The 20,478-nt window shown below is 49.1% G+C and overlaps 1 protein-coding gene across 2 annotated transcripts in view; it reads right to left on the bottom strand.

Annotated features, from left to right (window-relative positions):
- Positions 1-20,478, bottom strand: part of NEK3 (NIMA related kinase 3) — a 69,712-nt gene that overhangs the window by 27,813 nt on the left and 21,421 nt on the right. For both annotated transcript variants that reach the window (XM_073583300.1, XM_073583301.1), the window contains exons 3-6: positions 15,720-15,813; positions 14,603-14,700; positions 3,006-3,089; positions 1,847-1,914 (exon numbers count right to left, since the gene is read on the bottom strand). In XM_073583300.1, the coding sequence (XP_073439401.1) occupies positions 1,847-1,914; positions 3,006-3,089; positions 14,603-14,700; positions 15,720-15,813 (344 nt within the window). The remainder of the gene's footprint in view (positions 1-1,846; positions 1,915-3,005; positions 3,090-14,602; positions 14,701-15,719; positions 15,814-20,478) is intronic.

The raw sequence follows: 20,478 nt of genomic DNA, 5'->3' as shown, positions 1-20,478 counted from the left end.
TTACAATCTTCAATGAGGTGGGGGAGATACAGAGTACAGGTTTGTATTTACAGTGGTGTATTACAATGATGGTCCAGCCATCTTGAGAAGGTGGGGGACAGAGATAGTGAATGGGGTACATACTCACACTTGCACATAAAATGACTGATTAGTGAATGTGATAGGCCGCTCTGAATAGATGTGTTTTGAGAGAGCGCCTAAAACTGTGCAAATTGTGGATAGTCCTAATTTCTTGGGGTAGAGCATTCCAGAGGATTGGCGCAGCGCGGGAAAAGTCTTGGAGTCGGGAGTGGGAGGTGCGGATTAGTGCAGAGGTTAATCGAAAGTCTTTTGCAGAGCGCAGTGGTCGGCTAGGCCGATAGACAGAAATGAGGGAGGAGATGTAGGGGGGTGCTGCACTGTGGAGAGCTTTGTGGGTGAGAACAAGTACTTTGAATTGGACCCTATAATGAATGGGCAGCCAATGCAAGGACTGGCGAAGAGCGGACGTGTCCGAGTACCGATTAGCCAGGTAGATGACCCTGGCTGCTGCATTAAGTATGGACTGGAGAGGGGAAAGTCGAGTAGCGGGGAGGCCAATTAATAGAGCGCTGCAGTAATCCAGGCGGGAGTGGATCCATGCTACAGTGAGGGTTTTTGTTGTTTCCATGGTGAGAAAAGGGCGAATTCAGGAGATGTTCTTTAGGTGTAGCTAATTTGATGCTCCATCGATTCCAGCCAACCTTAGAGCAGCGTAAGCATTGATCATATTCAACCAACGCTCCTAGATGGCAGAGGTGGCCGGTATCCTTAGTAACGATTAGCAGCAATACAATAAAAAGGATAGCTATTCTTACAATGTTTATGTAATGAAACCCTGCTAGAATGATGGCAATAACCCTTAAAGGGATTATCCACTACTAGGACAACGGCTGCCGAATCTGAGTGTTTGCCTCCGTTAAAAACAAAACACTTATACTCACCGCCCGTGCTGGCACCGCTCCAGCAGTGTCTGAACTCGCTTTCCTGCTCTCACTTCCTTTTGATTATTTACATGTCCGAAGGCGCAAACAGTGACGCTGGCGCCGATTGGGCGCAGAACTCGCTTGATGTTAAAACCTCACGAGACCCAAGAATGCGAGAGCCCACACCGCTGGAACAGTGCCGGCAAGGGAGGGGAGCGCATTTTAATTTTAATTACTGTCCGGTGTGGACACCCTCTTACAGATAGGGTATGTTCACACATGGCATTTTGGATGCTTCTTTTAATGCAAATTTTCAGCTGTGTTTTACAGTACCAGCAAAGTCTATGAGATTTCAGAAATCTCATGCACACACCTTGTTTTTTCTTGTCCTCAGTATTTTGTGCTTTGCTTGGTTTTTGCAGAATGGAGCATGTCACTTCTTTCAGGAGTTTTCATGCACTGAAAGTAATGGGTGGTGAAAAAACACTGAAAAAAAACACACGGATCCAGTTTTGCTGTGTTTTTTTGTGCCAAAACCTTATGAAGTGGAATACAAGACAAACGTAGCATGACAAAAACGCAGCAAAAAACGCAAAAAAACTTGCTTTTTTTTTTCTGCAGCTTCTTTACTACCAAGAGAGCAGGCTTTGCTGCAAAAAAAAAAAAAAAAAGCAGCAAAACTGCCACATGTGAACATAGCCTAAGGCTCACAAGTAAAACAGAGCATAGACCGTGAAAAAAAAGTCATAAAACCTTTGTATGCTAATTTAGTATCTGAAATCTACTGACATTTACCACCATTAAAGACATATTTTTCTGTGGGAATATATCTGCTGAACTGTGTGGTCACAGACATAATACAGTAATGGTTAGGAAAACAGAGGATAATGGAACATAATCACCTGGAGAGAACCCGCGCTGATCCAAAGTCCCCCAACTTTATGGCTCTTCTTTGTGTAAGGAAAATATTCTGCATTAAAGAAAATGTACAGAATAGAGATTTACGCCCATAAAATGGTTAAATGGAATTAAAAAACGATTCTGCTTGAGTGAATAGGACTAAGCTACAACGTCAGACACAACCTACGCACCAGAGGGGGGTTCCTTTTGAAAGACAGAGCACCCTATTAATATTACATCTGCAAATGACATGTTCGTATTGTGCAGCGTCAGATTAGGGTGCAGGGGGCTTCATATATAAAGTACACCTGGTAATACTTTGCAGGTTCTACAAATACAGGTCATGATATGTAATAAAGCCCCCAAAATAATAATCTTCAGCACAAAGTGAATCTCAACATAATTGTCTAAGGCTAGTTTCACACTAGCGTTTATTCGACGCAGCGCACGGCGCCGCTAAGCCCCGCCCCCTGCCGGCTCCCTGCCCGCCCCATCCGGTCATCTCCTCCTACTATCGCACATGGATGCTTGCGATCTGCGCACCCTATCTTTAGCATAGGGTGCGCAGATCGTGCGCTGGCCGTGCGCTGCGCACTTTTGAAGGTGCGCCGAAATGCAACATGCTGCGTTCGGTGCACACGGGCGCACCTTCAAAAGTGCGCAGCGCACGCCAAAATCCTACTAGCGCACGATCTGCGCACCCTATGCTAAAGATAGGGTGCGCAGATCGCAAGCGTCCATGTGCGATAGTAGGAGGAGATGACCGGATGGGGCGGGCAGGGAGCCGGCAGGGGAAGGGGCTTAGCGGCGCCGTGCGCTGCGTCGAATAAACGCTAGTGTGAAACTAGTTTAAGATTAGGAAAATACAGGTGGTGTATAGTTTTGTAATTCAATCCCATTCAATACGGTGGAGCTGAGCTGAAATACCAGACACGACCTATGGACTGGTGTGGCGCTATTTCAGAAAAAAAAACAAAAACAAGCAAACGTAACTTTCTAATCGTATGCAACCTCTTTAAGGGAATATCTGGGTCCTTTAATGGCTGATATGAATGACTGTGTCGGGGACCCTCTGGCATTTGGTTGTGCACGCTTTGGCCTAACTATTGTGCATTTACAGATGATCAAACTTCATGGGACACTTGACATTAAATAGTTCACCTTTGATTTGATATCTCTGTGCAGCACTCGCTTCTCATGAATATGTTGTACGGCCAGACACATCTGCACAAACCAGTGGAGGACCTGTTACATAAAGGAGGAAAAGAAGAGATGTATAAAATATATATATATATATATATATATATATATATATATATATATATATATATATATATATATATATATATACATATACATACACACACACACACACACACACACACACACACACACACATATACATATACACACTGCTTAAATTTTTGCACCAGAAGCAGTGTGACACACTGGTGGAAAGCATGCCAAGAAGCATGAAAGCTGCTTTTACAAATCATGGTTATTCCACAAAATATTGATTTCTGAACTCTTCCTGAGTTAAAATATTAGTATTGTTGTTTCTAAGTGATTATGAACTTGTTTTTTTTTGCATTATTTGAAGTCTAAAAGCACTGATTTTTTTTTAATTTTGACCATTTCTCCTTTTCAGAAAGAAAAAAAAAAAAAATTATTGCTTGGAAATTCGGAGACATGTTGTCAGAAGTTTATAGACTAAAAGAACAATTTACATTTTACTCAAAAAGATACTATAAGGGTATGTGCACACTTTGCGGTTTCTGCTGCGTTTCCGCAGCGTTTTTGGCTCTGCAGAAACGCAGCAGATTCTGCTGCGTTGTACAGTACCTTTATTTCCTATGGAAATAAAAAAAAGATGTGCACATGCTGCGTTTTTTTCTGCGCAGTTTTGCTGCGGTTTTCAAAACGCAGCCTGTCAATTGTTTGGTGCAGAAACGCTGCAGTTTTACACCTCATCCATTATGAGGTGTAAAACCGCAGGGCAAAACCGCAGAAAAAACGCAGATAAACCGCAGAAAAAACGCAGCACTTTGTCCTGCGGATTTCCTGCAGTTTTCTCTACAAAATCCGCAGAGACAAAAAACTATGTGTGCACATACCCTAAAGTGAAAAATCATACAAACTGAACATTTAAAAGTGGTCTCTAAATTTTTGCCAGAGCTGTATCTATGTACTCACACACACACGTATGTATGTAGCCACCTCTATAAGTCCATGTTATGCCCTAATCTTAATTATCGGGGGCAGTTTTGAGTTCCACATCGTAGAAAGCACGCAGGGGAGAGGATGTAATTGTGGGCGACTAAAGATTAGGCTTTACTGAAAGGCTTATCTTCACACATTGCCTTTTTTTGCTGCATTTTTCAAGATCCAAAAGTTCAGCTTTGCTTGCACCTTGCGAGCATGAAGAATACAAGGTGTTAGGCCACCATTGGAAGAAATATGTGAAACCATAAAACATTTTTTGAAAAAAAGGGTAATTTGATCAAATTATTTAGTGGAAACATGGATTTTTGTGAGAACTCACCGTAAAATCCTTTTCTCCGAGACGCTCATTGGGGGACATAGGAACTGTGGGTGTATGCTACCGCCATCTGGAGGCTGACACTAAGTAAACAACACAAGGTTAGCTCCTCCTCCGCCGCATACACCCTCGCCCCGACTGCGGGCGGAAACCAGTTTAGTGCAAAAGCAGTAGGAGCATAACGAAAATCAGCCTTAATGCAGATAACAATATGTCTGGAAAAGAACCATCCTGACATCAACAAAAAAATGCACATTAAATAAACAAGAGCCAACTTGGCTAAGGCTAGTTTCACACTAGCATTTATTCGACGCTGCGCACGGCGCCGCTAAGCCCCGCCCCCTACCGGCTCCCTGCCCGGTCATCGCCGCCTACTATCTCACATGGACGCTTGCGATCTGCGCACCCTATTTTTAGCATAGGGTGCGCAGATTTTGTGCTGGCCGTGCGCTAGTAGGATTTTGGCGTGCGCTGCACATTTTTGAAGGTGCGCCGAGCACGCCGAAATGCAACATGCTGCGTTCGGCGCACACGGGCTCACCTTCAAAAGTGCGCAGCGGACGCCAAAATCCTACTAGCGCAGGGTGCGCAGATCGCAAGCGTCCATGTGCGATAGTAGGCGGCGATGACCGGATGGGGCGGGCAGGGAGCCGGTAGGGGGCGGGGCTTAGCGGCGCCGTGCGCTGCGTCGAATAAACGCTAGTGTGAAACTAGCCTAACAGGGTGGGTGCTGTGTCCCCCAATGAGCAACTCGGAGAAAAGGATTTTACAGTGAGTTCTCACAAAAATCCATGTTTCTCCTTCGTCTCATTGGGGTACACAGGAACTGTGGGACGTCCTAAAGCAGTTGCTGGGCGGGAAGTTGACTCCCAGCTACATGCACCTCATGTCTAAAGGTGCGCCACCGCTGCTTGGAGAATCCTTCTACCCAGGCTCGCATCTGAGTATGGATATTATAATATTTAGTAAACGTGTGCAGGCTGGACCAGGTTGCTGCCTTGCAAACCTGTTCCGTCGAAGCCTGGTGCCGAAGCGCCCAAGAGGCGCCCACTGCCCGAGTAGAGTGTGCTGTGATCCCTGCTGGAACCGGCGCACCCCTGATGCGGTAGGCCTCCTGAATAGTTAGACGGATCCATCTGGCTATGGTCGATTTTGAGGCTGCGAGTCCCTTCCTGCGCCCCTCGGGGAGCACGAACAGCGTGTCCGTCTGACGAAAGGGTGCCGTTCGCGACACGTACCTCCTGAGTGCTCTCACCAGGTCCAACGTGTGAAGAGCTTTTTCCATGCGATGTACTGGCGCTGGACAACACGAGGGCAAGACAATATCCTCATTAATGTGGAATGAGGACACGACCTTTGGCAGAAAGGGGGGAGCTGGTCTAAGCACCACCTTATCCTTGTAGAAGGTGAGAAACGGTGCTCGGCAAGACAGGGCCGCCAACTCCGAGACTCGCCTAATGGAAGTTATGGCTACCAAGAATACCACTTTCCGGGAAAGGTACGACAAAGAAATATCTTGTAGCAGTTCAAATGGAGCTTCCCGCAGAACAGTTAGGACCAGGTTAAGGTCCCAGGCGTCCAGGGGCGCCCTATAGGGCAGTACCAGGTGGGAGATTCCCTGGATGAAAGTCCTCACCTGCATATTGGTAGCAATTTTTCGCTGGAAAAGGATGGACAACGCCGATATCTGTCTCCTGAGGGAGCTCGGGGACAATCCTGAGTCTAGGCCTGACTGGAGAAAGGCCAAGATGTTGGGAATAGAGAATGTCAGTGGAGAAAATCCACGATCTCGACACCAAGCAAAGAAGACTTTCCAGGTGTGATGGTAAATTCTCGCCGAGGTAGGCTTCCGGGAGCTAACCATTGTAGCGACCACCTGAGCCTTCTCGTACTCTGGTACGGGAACAATGACTCCGTTGTGCTGGAGAGAATTGATGGCCCCTAGCAACGCCCTTGCCCGGGGCTCCACTTTGGGAAGTCGGGACAGAAAAAATCGTTTTGGGGGATACTTGAGGAACTCTCTCTCGTACCCTGAGGACACCAGTTCCGCCACCCATGAGTCGTGTGCAACCGCGACCCAGACATGGCGAAAGCAGAGCAGGCAGCCGCCTACTCTGCTGATGTCGCCTAAAAAGTGCTCCGAGTCATTTAGCTGAGGATCTCTGGGCCCTGGTTCCCTTCGACCTGGGCTGGCGAGCACGCATTCTCCCCAATGGGTTGGCTCTATATGAGACCTGTCGCTCCCTATCCTGGTTGGAGCGGCCGAGCTGGCCGCTGCCATCCACCCGGGGTTGTAAAAGGCCCGAAACCGTGCCTGAGGCTGGCGAAATGGCTGTTTGACCTTTTGTTGCGGGAGGAAGCTGCTTTTTCCCCCTGTAGCATCGGAGATGAGTTGGTCTAACTTTTTCCCGAACAGGCGGCTACCCTAATAAGGCAGGGAAGTCAAGGAGATCACTCCTCGATTGTCCGTAGCGCGGTCTCCCGCAGTCGGGACCGCACTTACCCGGTCCTGTGTCCCCCCACACGTGCCGCTTCTCTCCGCTGTGCGCAGTCCTGCTGTGGGTGGGCCGTCTTTTCCCGGTTGCGGCCTACCCTGACGCGAAGCCGGGGACTCAATTTATCCGGCGCCCGCCCAGGCTCCGGAGGTCGGTCCGTCTGAAGTGACGTTGCGCAGGGAGGGCGGGACTTCCGGCTGCGGCCTACCACCGGCCGAAGCTGCGGGCTGGATTTTTAGTGTCCGTCCGCGAAGGGGTGACGGCGGGCGGGCAGGCCGCCACATACCAAGGACGGCGCCGGTACCCGGCGTCAGGCACGGTGTCCGTCCCGCCGCCAGGGGGAAGGGAAGAGGAGGGGAGAGGGCCTACGCTGTAACCCCTTTCACGTGCTGCTTCTCAGTTCGATGTGCGCACTCCTGCTGACCGCATGATGCTAAGGGTTCCCGCCCTCTGGACGCCGCTCCCAGGCCAACCCATCCATGCCTTCTGGACGCTGACGACTTCTCCGATCAGGTAGAGGGAAGGGGGGTGATCCAGGACGGTGCAGGCACCCTAGCTCCGTCCTCCTTCCAGGGCTGAGGAGAGGGACCGTCCGCCGCCTTGGAGCACTGCCGTCTAGCGTTGGTGGAGCAGTGGGGGCCGCTCGGACTGTCTTGTGCCTCTGTACAGCCCATGGTTTCAATACCTAGGGGTGGTCAGGGCTAAGTCCAGCATCATGTCCAACGTCGCGGGAGAGGATACGTGGAGGGACACTCGCCCGTTGATGGTTTGGGGAAATCGGACCCTTTCAATAGGATCCGTTGCCCCTGTCTAATCTTTATAGCAAAAGAAAGGAAAAAAAAAAGTCTGGGGAAAATGGCCCAGATATGTCCCACGGTGCGGGAAAGGATACGTGGAGGCGATACTCACACGTTCTCGCCCGTTGTTGGTTTGGGGAGATCGGACCCGTTCAATAGGGTCTGTCGCCCCTGTATTATCTTAATAGCAAAAAAAAAAAAAAAAAAAGTCTGGAGAAAACCAGACTTGTGTGCCTCCAAAGGACACTAAGCATAAAACTGGTTTCCGCCCGCAGTCGGGGCGAGGGTGTATGCGGCGGCGGAGGAGCTAACCTTGTGTTGTTTACTTAGTGTCAGCCTCCAGATGGCGGTAGCATACAACCACAGTTCCTGTGTCCCCCAATGAGATGAAGGAGAAAAAGTTTTTTTTTTTTTTTTATGTCTGAAAAAAAATATGGACTATTCTCGGCAAAAAAATCTGGAATCAAGCATGAACTAGGGTTACATGAGTTAATGAAAAAAAGCACAACTACAAAATGTATAAACAATGGGAAAGTTGAATCAGTCAGTGTCAAAAATCACAGCCGTGGAAGGGAGTAGAGTCACGCTGAACAACCCCGCTGTTACCTTTTTGTCACAAACAGCCCTCTGTTGCCTCCTATCATCAGGACAATTATGCAATTGACTGACTATTAACAGAGGAGGCCGAAGGTTATTTCTACTACTAAGCAAGTTATTAGGAAACTAATAGTGAGAGTATGGTATATACACCTCCAATTCCAACTCATGGAATCTATGTATATACCCCCCAATACGGTTACTGCCAGCTCTGCAATAACAAAAGTGACTACTCACTGCCACCACAAATCGTTTACAGGTAGCAAATGGCTTTGGGGTGCGGTTTAAATAACAAAAGGAACAGAACTACTACATTTTATATTTAATTCAGAAAGATAGGCTATGTCTATAAAAAAAAAAATATACAAAAGATTTTACAAAGGGGACAAAACAATACAGCATATACAATTACATAAAATAAAAAGGATTGACAAAGAACTTACTAAACGCTGGTCACAGAGATGGCTCAGAGTTTAGTGAATAGAAGCAATCCGATGGAGGAACATCTGGTTAACGTGGATCAAGCCTACACATGTATGTATCTTCCTTAGTATTGAACACGGATCATAATTTGCCTTGTATTTTTATTAAGCTCCGAAGTTACACCCTCATACATACTCTTGATGACCTCATGTGGGTCTGATATTGGGATGTGGGTTCAGATTCAGAAAATTATTAGATTCTCAACATTCACGATATCTATACTCCTGAAGATCACAGGTTTTCCATTTCAACGACATATTTTTATTGTGATTTTACCTTTTCATAGATAGGAAACGTGGCATGGCTGTTGTCAGCTATCTGAACACTATTAATTTGGGGCTTACTGGCATATCTCACAGTTCTGAAAAAATATGCAAATTCTTCCCCTATTTGTCCTGAAGTTGAAAATATATGTCCCATCAATATCAAATCTATACAATCCTCAATAATCATAACTTTCCATAGGAGACACCAAGTCTGAAGAGATTTTCATCATGGCAGCTTCTACTCCTTCGTTCTACAAACCTCAGACTGTCTATCTATAATAATAAATGCCCTAAGCAGCTTCCGGTTGTAACAACTTCCGTCCAGTTGTAACCGGTGACGTCACCGCACACCTCTTTCCATGTTAACCCTCAACACACACACTCCTCTCACCTTTCACCATCTCCACTCACTCTTTCACTCCACATACAACCCTTTCTCTCACTCCGTCTCTCATACTCACGCCGTCATCGCCGCTGATCCATGATCCCCGACATCATCTTCTGCTGGCGCCATCCTGGATCCAGACGTCCTCCACGCCGGCGACATGTTCTTGCGGCGACGCCATTTTGGATCGGCGAAATCCCGCGATAGTCAAGATGGCGTCGCCGCAAGAACATGTCACCGGCGTGGAGCACGTCGGGATCCAAAATGGCTTCGGCGAAATCTCGCGAGATATCGCCGACGCCATTTTGGATCCCGACGGCATCCACACCGGCGACATGTTCCTGCGGCGACGCTATTTTGGATCGGCGAAATCCCGCGATACTCAAGATGGCGTCGCCGCAAGAACATGTCGCCGGCGAGGACTACGTCGGATTCCAAAATGGCGTCGGCGAAAACTCGCGAGATTTCGCCTACGCCATTTTGGATCCCGACGTCGTCCATGCCGGCGACATGTTCTTCCGGCGACGCCATCTTGAGTATCGCGGGATTTCACGATACTCAAGATGGCGCCGCCGCAAGAACATGTCGCCGGCGTGGACAACGTCTGGATCCAGGATGGCGCCGGCGGAAGATGTCGGGGATCGTGGAGCAGCGGCGACGACGGCGTGAGTATGAGAGACGGAGTGAGAGAAGGGGTCGTATGTGGAGTGAAAGAGTGAGTGGAGATGGTGAAAGGTGAGAGGAGTGTGTGTGTTGAGGGTTAACATGGCAAGAGGTGTGATGCTATCGCATCCTCCCAATGCGATAGCATCGGGCCATAATCTAGTTTCTCATAAGAGATATCCTGTTTCAATCACCTGGACACTAATGATAAGGGAGTATGGGGGGACGTGTCCTGGCTGAGGATGTGAGCAGACACAGGGAGGGAGCGCTCCTGGACCTATAGCTTATCTTTAACTGGCTAGTTAATTTAGAAAAAATTATACCGTATTTTTCGCTTTATAAGACGCACTTTTGTTCCCCCAAATTTTGGGGGAAAGTAGGGGGTGCGTCTTATAATCCGAATATACGGGGGAGGGGGTGTATATATATATATGTACTGCAGGGTCCAGGGGAGGTGGGGGCAGCTTTGGAGCGGTGCTGTGAGCTGGTAAAAGCTGCCGAAGGGAGCCTTTGATCTCCTGCTCCCGCTCATATAATATGCACTGCCGCTGTCCATCACCATGGTGCTGAAACCGCACCACGGTGACTGGCTGGGGGAGCGGTGCATATTATAGCTGCCTGCGCCCTCCTTTGATCGCACATGATCCCCTGTGTTAGATATCGCCCCCATGCTGCTGCCCATAGTAAAATAAAAAACTCTTTCCTTACCTCCTCCAGCGCTGATCTCCCGGTGTCTCTGCTGCTGCTGTCATCAGCACTCTGCTGTGCTGATCACATGACCGGCTCTGAGAACCAGGAAGTGGAGGAGGAGCTCAACCACACTGAGGGAGACACGAGGAGGGACAGCGCTGAGAAGGTAAGGAAAGAGTTTATTTTACTAAAAGCAGCAGCATGGAGGCGATATCTAACACAGGGTGATGTGTGCCAGCCACAGGGGGGCCAGTGTGCCAGCCACAGGGGGGCCAGTGTGCCAGCCACAGGGGGGCCAGTGTGCCAGCCACAGGGGGGCCAGTGTGCCAGCCACAGGGGGGCCAGTGTGCCAGCCACAGGGTGATGTGTGCCAGCCACAGGGGCCAGTGTGCCAGCCACAGGGGCCAGTGTGCCAGCCACAGGGTGATGTGTGCCAGCCACAGGGGGGCCAGTGTGCCAGCCACAGGGGGGCCAGTGTGCCAGCCACAGGGGGGCCAGTGTGCCAGCCACAGGGTGATGTGTGCCAGCCACTGGGGGCCGTGTGCCAGCCACAGGGTGATGTGTGCCAGCCACTGGGGGGCCAGTGTGCCAGCCACAGGGGGGCCAGTGTGCCAGCCACAGGGGGGCCAGTGTGCCAGCCACAGGGTGATGTGTGCCAGCCACAGGGTGATGTGTGCCAGCCACTGGGGGGCCAGTGTGCCAGCCACTGGGGGGCCAGTGTGCCAGCCACAGGGGGGCCAGTGTGCCAGCCACAGGGTGATGTGTGCCAGCCACAGGGTGATGTGTGCCAGCCACAGGGTGATGTGTGCCAGCCACTGGGGGGCCAGTGTGCCAGCCACAGGGGGGCCAGTGTGCCAGCCACAGGGTGATGTGTGCCAGCCACAGGGGCCAGTGTGCCAGCCACAGGGGCCAGTGTGCCAGCCACAGGGTGATGTGTGCCAGCCACAGGGGGGCCAGTGTGCCAGCCACAGGGGGGCCAGTGTGCCAGCCACAGGGGGGCCAGTGTGCCAGCCACAGGGTGATGTGTGCCAGCCACTGGGGGCCGTGTGCCAGCCACAGGGGGCCGTGTGCCAGCCACTGGGGGGCCAGTGTGCCAGCCACAGGGGGGCCAGTGTGCCAGCCACAGGGGGGCCAGTGTGCCAGCCACAGGGGGCCAGTGTGCCAGCCACAGGGGGCCAGTGTGCCAGCCACAGGGTGATGTGTGCCAGCCACAGGGGGCCCGTGTGCCAGCACAAGGGGGCTATATTCAATATAAGGTGGCCATATCCAGATTAAGGGGGCTAATTTTAGGGTGGGGGGGCTATGAGGGACATATACCCTATATGATTTGTTAGACGGACACTGGCATTATAAGACGGACCCCATTTATTAAAAAATTCTCTATTCCTTCACCACATTTGGGGGTGCGTCTTATAATCAGGTGCGTCTTATAAAGCGAAAAATACGGTATATTGCAAGAGAGATTCTATTTCCAAATTTGAAAAACTATTTGGATTGATCATCCTGGTCTTGGGTCGAGAGAGCTGACCAGGTTCAGGTGGGGTCTATCTTAATATGAAGATATAAAGTTGGAACAAGATTTGACTGACAGAGATTATTACATGATAATTTGATTTGGCTTACAATAAGGAGACTTCAGATATGTAGCTCTTTACCTGAGACTTATATTAACCTGTTGTTGTGATCTTCCTTTGTACTATTGTAACAGTTTTGGGAGCGGCACTATATGTAATCAGATGTATCATTTTACCATTAAAACATCATTTGCATTGGGGTTGTAAACTGGGGGGAAGGGGAGAGTGGGGTTAGAGGTGTATGTACCTCTATTGCGAGTTGTTGTTTTCTTTTTTGTTTTTCCTTTTTGTACTGAAAATTTCAATAAAAATTACTTTAATAAAAAAATGATAAGGGAGTATACTCGTTGCTCGGGTTTTCTGAGCATGCGCGGGTGTCCTCCGAGTATTTTGGCATGCTTGGAGATTTAGTTTTTTTGAAGCAGCTGCATGATTTAGACAGCCTGAATACATGTGGGGATTCCATAACAAACAGGCATTCCTCACGTGTAGTCAGCCTGTGCAGCAGCCACAAATCATGCAGCTGCGTCGACACAAACTAAATCTCTAAGCACGCCAAAATACTCGGAGGACACCTGAGCATGCTCAGGAAAACCCGAGCAACGAGTATACTCGCTCATCACTGGACACTGCAGAGAGCTTCTAGCTTTAAAAGGAGGTAGGGAAGAAGAAGGATCAGGGTGAGGATTAAGTGATGCAGACTCTTGGGTGGTGAAACTGGACCGTGTGGAAGACTGTGTGGTGCAGGCAAGCATGCTGGAAGCATTATCTGCTATCCTACCGACCACATGTTCGCATTGCTCTGGCTTCAGAAGTGGTGTCTCATACCTCCTGCACAGTAAGACAGGAAGCAATGTTTCATGGATGGGTGTGTTGCTTGTGCTCCAGCAACAGGCACAGTCGCACCTGCCCCACGTCCTCGCCGTCTGTGTGCACCATCATCAGCTCTTCCACTTCCTGATCCCTTAGGGTATGTGCACACGCTGCGGATTCTGCTGCGGATCCGCAGCGGATTTGGCCCTGCGATTTCACAGCAGATTCTGCTGCGTTGTACAGTACCTTTATTTTCTATGGAAATAAAAAACCGCTGTGCACATGCTGCGGATTTTTCCCCGCAGTTTTGCTGTGGGTTACAATCCGCATCATGTCAATTCTTTGTGCGGATTTCGCTGCGGTTTCACACCTATCCATTATGAGGTGTGAAACCGCAGGGCAAAACCGCGGGATAATCCGCAGATAAACCGCAAGACTTTTGTCCTGCGGATTTACCTGCGGATTTTTCATCAAAATCCGCACAACCTAGAAACTACGTGTGCACTTACCCTTACTGCACGCATTTTCTAATTGAAGATCTCCTGGTCAGGAAAAAAAAAATCTGGGGAAGGGAAGAAAGGAGGGGAGGACTGTCTATGTGCATTTTCTAATTGCTTGGCCTCTGGAAACTCAGATTCCTTGATTAATTAAAGCAAAAAAATGTAATAAAACCACCGTAACTTCACAAAAAGTATGTTAAACTGCAGGGTTGATAATACACTCAATTTTTTCACCCCCTCAAAAAAAAAACCAAAAACAAAACCATGATCACCTGCAGCAGCTATATATTTAGCAATGGACTGCAAAGCCCTAAGCCCTGCCTAGAGGCTGTATTCAGTCAGTCACTCTCATAGCTCCGGCTGTCCTTAGGCTAAATGCAGAATGTGGTGCATAGAAACAGCAAAGCACAATATTAGCTTCAAGAAGGACATTTAGTATGATGGTTCAACAAAATATCACCACTGGAAGACACTGATTCCTAAAACTAAGCACACAGGCCTGGACACCTGCTCTCTCCCTACAATAAGAGTTGTCCCTGAGCTGTGCAATGGCGTCAGTGTGCCGAACGAGTACAATGCGATTTTTCTCACATAGCATCCGTATGACATGCGTTTTTTGTTAATTATATAATTCCACATGTGTTAATTCATAGTTTTGATGCCTTCAGAGTGAATCTACAATTTTCATAGTCATGAAAATAAAGAAAACTCTTTAAATGAGAAGGTGTGCCCAAACTTTTGGTCTGTACTGTATATTAGTTGTCTGTGCTAGTCGAAGTGCCAAAATATGGGAAGTTTCAGCAATGGGTATCACGATTTCTAATATTTGCAGGTGACATACCTACCATAAGGCGAGGCATGCAGCTGCTGGGCAGGTGGTGGTGAAAAGGAAGTACGGTACTCCCATTCTGAGTGATAGGTCAGTATAATCCCCTATGATTAGAACCAATACTCACTGTGTGTTCTGGAAACAGCTTTCCTTTCTGAAGTTTAATGGTCTCCAGCAGATCACCCCGGTCACAATATTCCATCACGATGTACAGATGGTCATCCGCTGTCATTACCCAACCATAGAAGGAAATCAAAAAGGTCATGTTACAAGTAGTTGATGCTAAAAAGTAAGTATTTGGATAAGAAGTAGATCTCAAACCATTGCTCTGTGCTGTCATCCATCGAGCCTACCAGGAACAGTAAAAATAAAGGAATTTAAATCTAAACCAGGAGGGAATGTACCTATGCACAGAATCTGTAAGGGCAGGGATGCAGTGTAAAGGATGGTGATATCAACGCTGAAAATGCACAAAAATACAAAAAATATCCCAGTTCTGTCTTTAGTTTTGTGCTTTTCCTTGATCTGTCTTCTTACAAATAAAGCTGGGAAGTATATAACCAAATCTTCTCTGTATCTCATGAGCTCAGCAGGTCCGCTCCTCCTCACTGTCCTGTGTGTGGCTGTAAGACAACTGGCTGCAGTAGAAGCCTTCCTGTTGTGCTCTATCTGCAATAGGACAAAAGATTGCCAAGTCCGGCCCCTTTGTCTAAGTGCGAGGGATTCAGCCAGTTACCAGCCAAAAATGTAACGGATTAGTAGAAGATTAAAGACGTTTCTGGAAACCCTTTTCCCTTAGCTGCAATTTAAAAACAAATGCTCTTTACTTGCCCTCCCTCGGTCCAAAGCTCAGTCTTTGCTGCTAACCTGGTGACTATAATTGACTAAAGCACTGACAACACGTTGACAGCGCTGCAGACAATCAGTGAGCTTGTGCAGGAAACTTGGGCAAAGCCATTGAGCTCACAGATTGACTGCAGCAGAATTAATGCGATGTCAGTGCGGCAGACAATAGCAGACAGCAGGAGCCGCATCAGAGACTCAATGTAGGACCTGGGGAGGGTGAGTAATGCACAGTTTGTTTTAATAAAAAAATGCAGCTGAGGTAAAGGGGTTTTCCACAAACCTTTAAGCATATAAAGATCTATCTATCTATAAAATATATATTTTTTTCTATTTATCTATATCTATATAGATATAGACCTATATATAGGTTTAATTTTTTATTTCTAGATTTAGTGTACCTTCAAATGCCTCCCAAAATTTCACTATATTTGGGTGTTTCATCTTGGCCAGCAGAATTGCTTCTTGCCTGGACTCTTTGATTGCAGCCGAAGACTAGAAAAGAAGAGATTACAATAAGATTATCATCTTTATTGCAAAATTGATATCTAATACATACCAGTAGATAAATAGGTAATATTGTGGGGTGGGAGAGATATTATAGTAGAGGAAATGGCGTACAGCTCATATGACAATAATCTGTCTACACAAAAACCTATCTGTGGAGGACTGATGGCACTTTGGTCGTTGTCTGCATAGTGTTTTAACAATGTGAAAAAGGAGATTTTTGTGTACTCACCGTAAAATCTCTTTCTCTTAGCCTCTAACTGGGGGACACAGAACCATGGGTGTTATGCTGCTGTCCACTAGGAGGCGACACTATGCATAATCTGAAAAAGATTAACTTTGGCTTCTCCTCTGCAGTATACACCCCTGGACGGCATCAGCCTTCTCCAGTTTTGTGCAAAAGCATTAGGAGGATCGTAACAGAAAACATAACCATGCCTGTAAGAAGGCTACTATGTACGAGCTCAAAGAACAATATGAGAACTCAACCGTAAACAACGGCCCGTAAGGGCAACAGGGTGGGAGCTGTGTCCCCCAATTAGAGGGTAAGAGAAAGAGATTTTACGGTGACTACACAAAAATCTCCTTTATTCTGTCGCCTCATTGGGGAACACAGAACCATGGGACATCCCAAAGCAGTCCCTGGGTGGGAATCAATGGACGAATATTGTGCTATCAGGTCCCTAAACTTGGGGCACTGCCGCCTGCAGGACCCGTCTACCCAGGCTCGCATCCGCTGAGGACTGGGTTTGAACATTGTAGTGTTTCGTAAACGTGTGTAGGCTAGTCCAAGTGGCCGCCTTACCCACTTGTTGTGCCGAATGGCCCAGGAGGCCCCTTCTGCCCGCGTAGAGTGTGCCGTGATACCGGCCGGAAGAGGAGAATTAAGTCGGTAAGCCTCTTGTATGGTGGACTTGATCCAGCTGGCAAGGGTAGCTTTGGAAGCCGGCAGACCCTTGCGAACACCCTCCGGAAGAAGGAAGAGAGAATCAGACTTCCGGAAGGGTGCAGTCCTAGACACGTATATACGCAATGCCCTGACGAGGTCAAGCGTATGCAGAGCCTTCTCAACTCTATGAACTGGAACCGGGCAAAGGGATGGCAGTGAAATTTCTTCATTGAGGTGGAAGGTGGACACAACCTTCGGAAGGAAGGATGGTACTGTACGGAGAACCACCTTGTCCTGGTGAAAAGCTAGGAAAGGCTGTCTGCAGGAGAGAGCTGACAATTCAGACACCCTGTGCAGCGAGGTGATTGACACCAGAGAAACCACTTTCTGTGACAGGATGCGGAGAGGGACTTCCTTAAGGGGTTCGAAAGGTGGTGCCTGTAATGCTGTCAGGACCAGATTGAGATCCCACATTTCCAGTGGGCGTCTGTAGGGGGGAACCAATCGGGAAACTCCCTGGAGAAAAGTCCTTACTTGCGTCTTGTTAGCAATATGCCTTTGGAAAAGCACTGAAAGCGCTGACACCTGGCTCTTAAGCGAGCCTAGGGATAGCTCGGCATCCAGGCCCGATTGAAGAAAACCTAGCACCTTCAGGAGGGAATAAGGGAGTGGGACCTGTCCACGGGATTCGCACCAGGTAAAGAAAGCTCTCCAGGTATGATAATAAATCTTGGCGGAGGCTGGCTTTCTTGCTCTGATCATGGTTGTGATGACGTCTGGTGAGAGCCCTACTTGGGTTAGAACCCAGGTTTCAAGGGCCACGCCGTCAAATTGAGAGCCCCTGAGTTCAGATGGTAGAACGGACCTTGTGACAGAAGGTCGTGACGGTTGGGGAGACGCCAGGGGGCGTCTGCTGTAAGTTGCACGACGTCGGCGTACCATGTACGTCTGGGCCAGTCCGGCGCAATCAGGATGGTTGGAACTCCCTCTTGTTTGATTTTCCTCATGACTCTGGAGATCAGGGGGATGGGTGGAAAAATGTACAGAAGCTGGAACTGGGTCCAGTCCTGTGTACAGAAGCTGGAACTGGGTCCAGTCCTGCACCAGGGCATCCGCTCCGAGCGACCGCGGGTCGCGTGTCCTGGCCATGAAATTGGAGACCTTGGCATTGAAATGGGATGCCATTAGGTCCACGTCCGGGGTCCCCCAGCGATGTCAACCGGAATTCCCTGTCGAGGGAGAAGGGATTCCTGTCCCAAGACTTGAGGATGGCAAGTTGAAGAGGCCTGAGGTGAAACTGGGCAAATGGTACCGCCTCCATTGCCGCTGCCATCCTGCCGAGGACTCTCATGGCAAACCAGAGGGATCGAGGAGGATTGCGGAGGAGTATGCGAACTCCCAGACGGAGAGCCAGTGTCTTATCCCTGGGTAGGAGCACCAGACCCCTGGAAGTGTTGAATAGCATCCCCAGGAAGGTCAGGGCCTGACTCGGGGTAGTCGACGACTTTTGTAGGTTGACTAACCAGCCCAGGCGACTCAGAGTGTCGATTGTGATTGAGACACTGTCCTCGCAGTCCTTGAAGGTGGAAGCCTTGATGAGAAGGTCGTCCAGGTATGGAACGACTACAATGCCTCTGGAGTGTAGAACGTCCATGGTAGCTGCCATGACCTTGGTAAACGTTCTTGGAGCCGTGGCAAGCCCGAACGGCAGAGCCATGAACTGGTAGTGGTCTTGGTTGATCGCGAACCTGAGAAACCATTGATGGGCGGAAGCAATTGGTATGTGCAGGTATGCGTCTTGAATATCTATGGAGGCGAGATATTCTCCCTGCTCCATTGACGCAATGATGGACCGAAGGGACTCCATGCGAAAATGACGGATCCGTACATATTTGTTGAGCTGTTTTAGGTCTAGGTATGGGCCGGACGCTGCCTCCTTTCTTGGGGACTATGAATAGATTGGAGTAGAACCCTCGGAAGCGTTCGTTCACGGGAACCGGTACTACGACTCCTGCTTGAAGGATAGAGAGGCCGCTTGGTGGAAGGCACGAGCCTTGTCTGGCGGTTTTGGTGGAACAAAGAGGAAGAACCGGTTCGGTGGACTGGAAGTGAACTCTATCTTGTATCCGGAAGACACTATTTCCCTGACCCACCTGTCTTCTGTAATAGGCAGCCAGACTTGCTGAAAGAGTAGAAGTCGCCCGCCTACTGGTGGTGTGTCTTCCGAGTTCGTGAGTCTTGATGAAGTGAAGTTCTGAGGTTTTCCTCCCTTGGGTTTCGCTTGGCCTGCTTTCGACTGCCAGGTCCTGTCCGGCCTCTGCACCGCCCGTGAGTTGTCCCTGCGTGGAGAGCAGTTACGATTTTGTGCTGGTCGAGAGACGGACCAGCCCGAAGAATTCCGAAAGGATCAGAATAGTGTTTGGTAACGCCGTTTGAACGTGCGTCTAGGTTTCAGCTGAGGGAGAGAGGTACTCTTACCCCCAGTGGCGTTGGATATCATTGTGTCCAACTTTTCACCAAAAAGTCGTCCACTAAGGTACGGGAGATGCGTGAGGGACTTTTTTGAGGCCGCATCCGCTTTCCATTCCCGCAGCCAGAGGATACGCCGGATCGTGATGGCGTTTGCTGCTATCCCCACTACAGCTCTTGCAGAGTCCAGGGCTGCATGAAGCATGTAATCTGCTACAACTGCTATTTGAACCGCTTGGTCCGAAAGCCTGGGATTTGAAGCTTGAAGACCCTCTTGCAATGTTTTGGCCCAAGCCAGAATGGCCTTGACCGCCCAAACTGAAGCAAACGCGGGGGACAGGGAGGCTCCTGCTGCTTCGAAAACTGAAGGGGCCATGCGTTCTACCTGCCGGTCTGCTGCGTCCCTCAGGGTTGAGCTATCTGGCAGTGAGAGTAGGGTCTGTGTTGCTAGCCTAGAGACTGGGGGATCCACTTCGGGTGGGTCTGTCCACCCCTTGGTGTCCTTCTCTGGGAAGGGGTACCTTGCTTCCAAATATTTGCGATTGGCAAATTTCTTCTCAGACTGCGAGAACTGCTTAGTATCGTCTGAAACTCCGGGTGATTAGGGAAGACCTTAGGTGGTTTCAGGACACTTTCAAAGCAAATTTTGTGTTCTGGGGTTGGATCAGAAATTTCCAGCACCCGGTGGATAGCAGAGACCATGTCCTCAACTAGCGCTGTAGTGCTAGGGGGACAAGGTACCGCAGCCCTCTGTTTCGTTGTCTGAGTCGGAGTCACAGATGCCTTCCGAATCCTGCGTGTCACTAAGGCGTTCCCTGGTGGACAAGGTGGAGTGGAGGTCTGCTGTGGTCGGAGATCGCTGTGGGGATCTGCGTTGTCTGTCTCTGGTAGGGGACGGTCTAGTTGACCTGGAATCACTGTCTCTCCCTGGAGGGAGATGACCGTGTGCTATGAGATGACCGCGACCTGTGGGTACGCTTACGTCTGTGAGTGTCGGAAACGGCATGTTCCTGAGACAAGCTATACTTTTGCTGGGTAACGTTCATAGCCGAGACATGCCCCTGCAGAGCCTGCAGCAGTGTGGAGGTTAGATTATCAATGGACTGTGTCATAGACTGCGACATCCGAGCAGCCCATTCCGGCGTGGTAGCCGACGCTGAAGCATTGGTAGGGGCTTCTTGGGGTTCTGACCCAGTGTTTTGGATGCAATCCCTGCAGTGCGGGTACGTGCTACCACTGGGGAGAGTGGTTTTGCAGGCTGGGCAGAATGCATAAAAACAGTCCTGCCTGGTTCT

The sequence above is a fragment of the Dendrobates tinctorius genome, unplaced genomic scaffold (assembly GCF_039654945.1).
Source record: "Dendrobates tinctorius isolate UK_male_01 unplaced genomic scaffold, ASM3965494v1 ptg000075l, whole genome shotgun sequence".
Taxonomy (NCBI): domain Eukaryota; kingdom Metazoa; phylum Chordata; class Amphibia; order Anura; family Dendrobatidae; genus Dendrobates; species Dendrobates tinctorius.
This window is presented reverse-complemented; position numbering and strand designations above follow the sequence as displayed.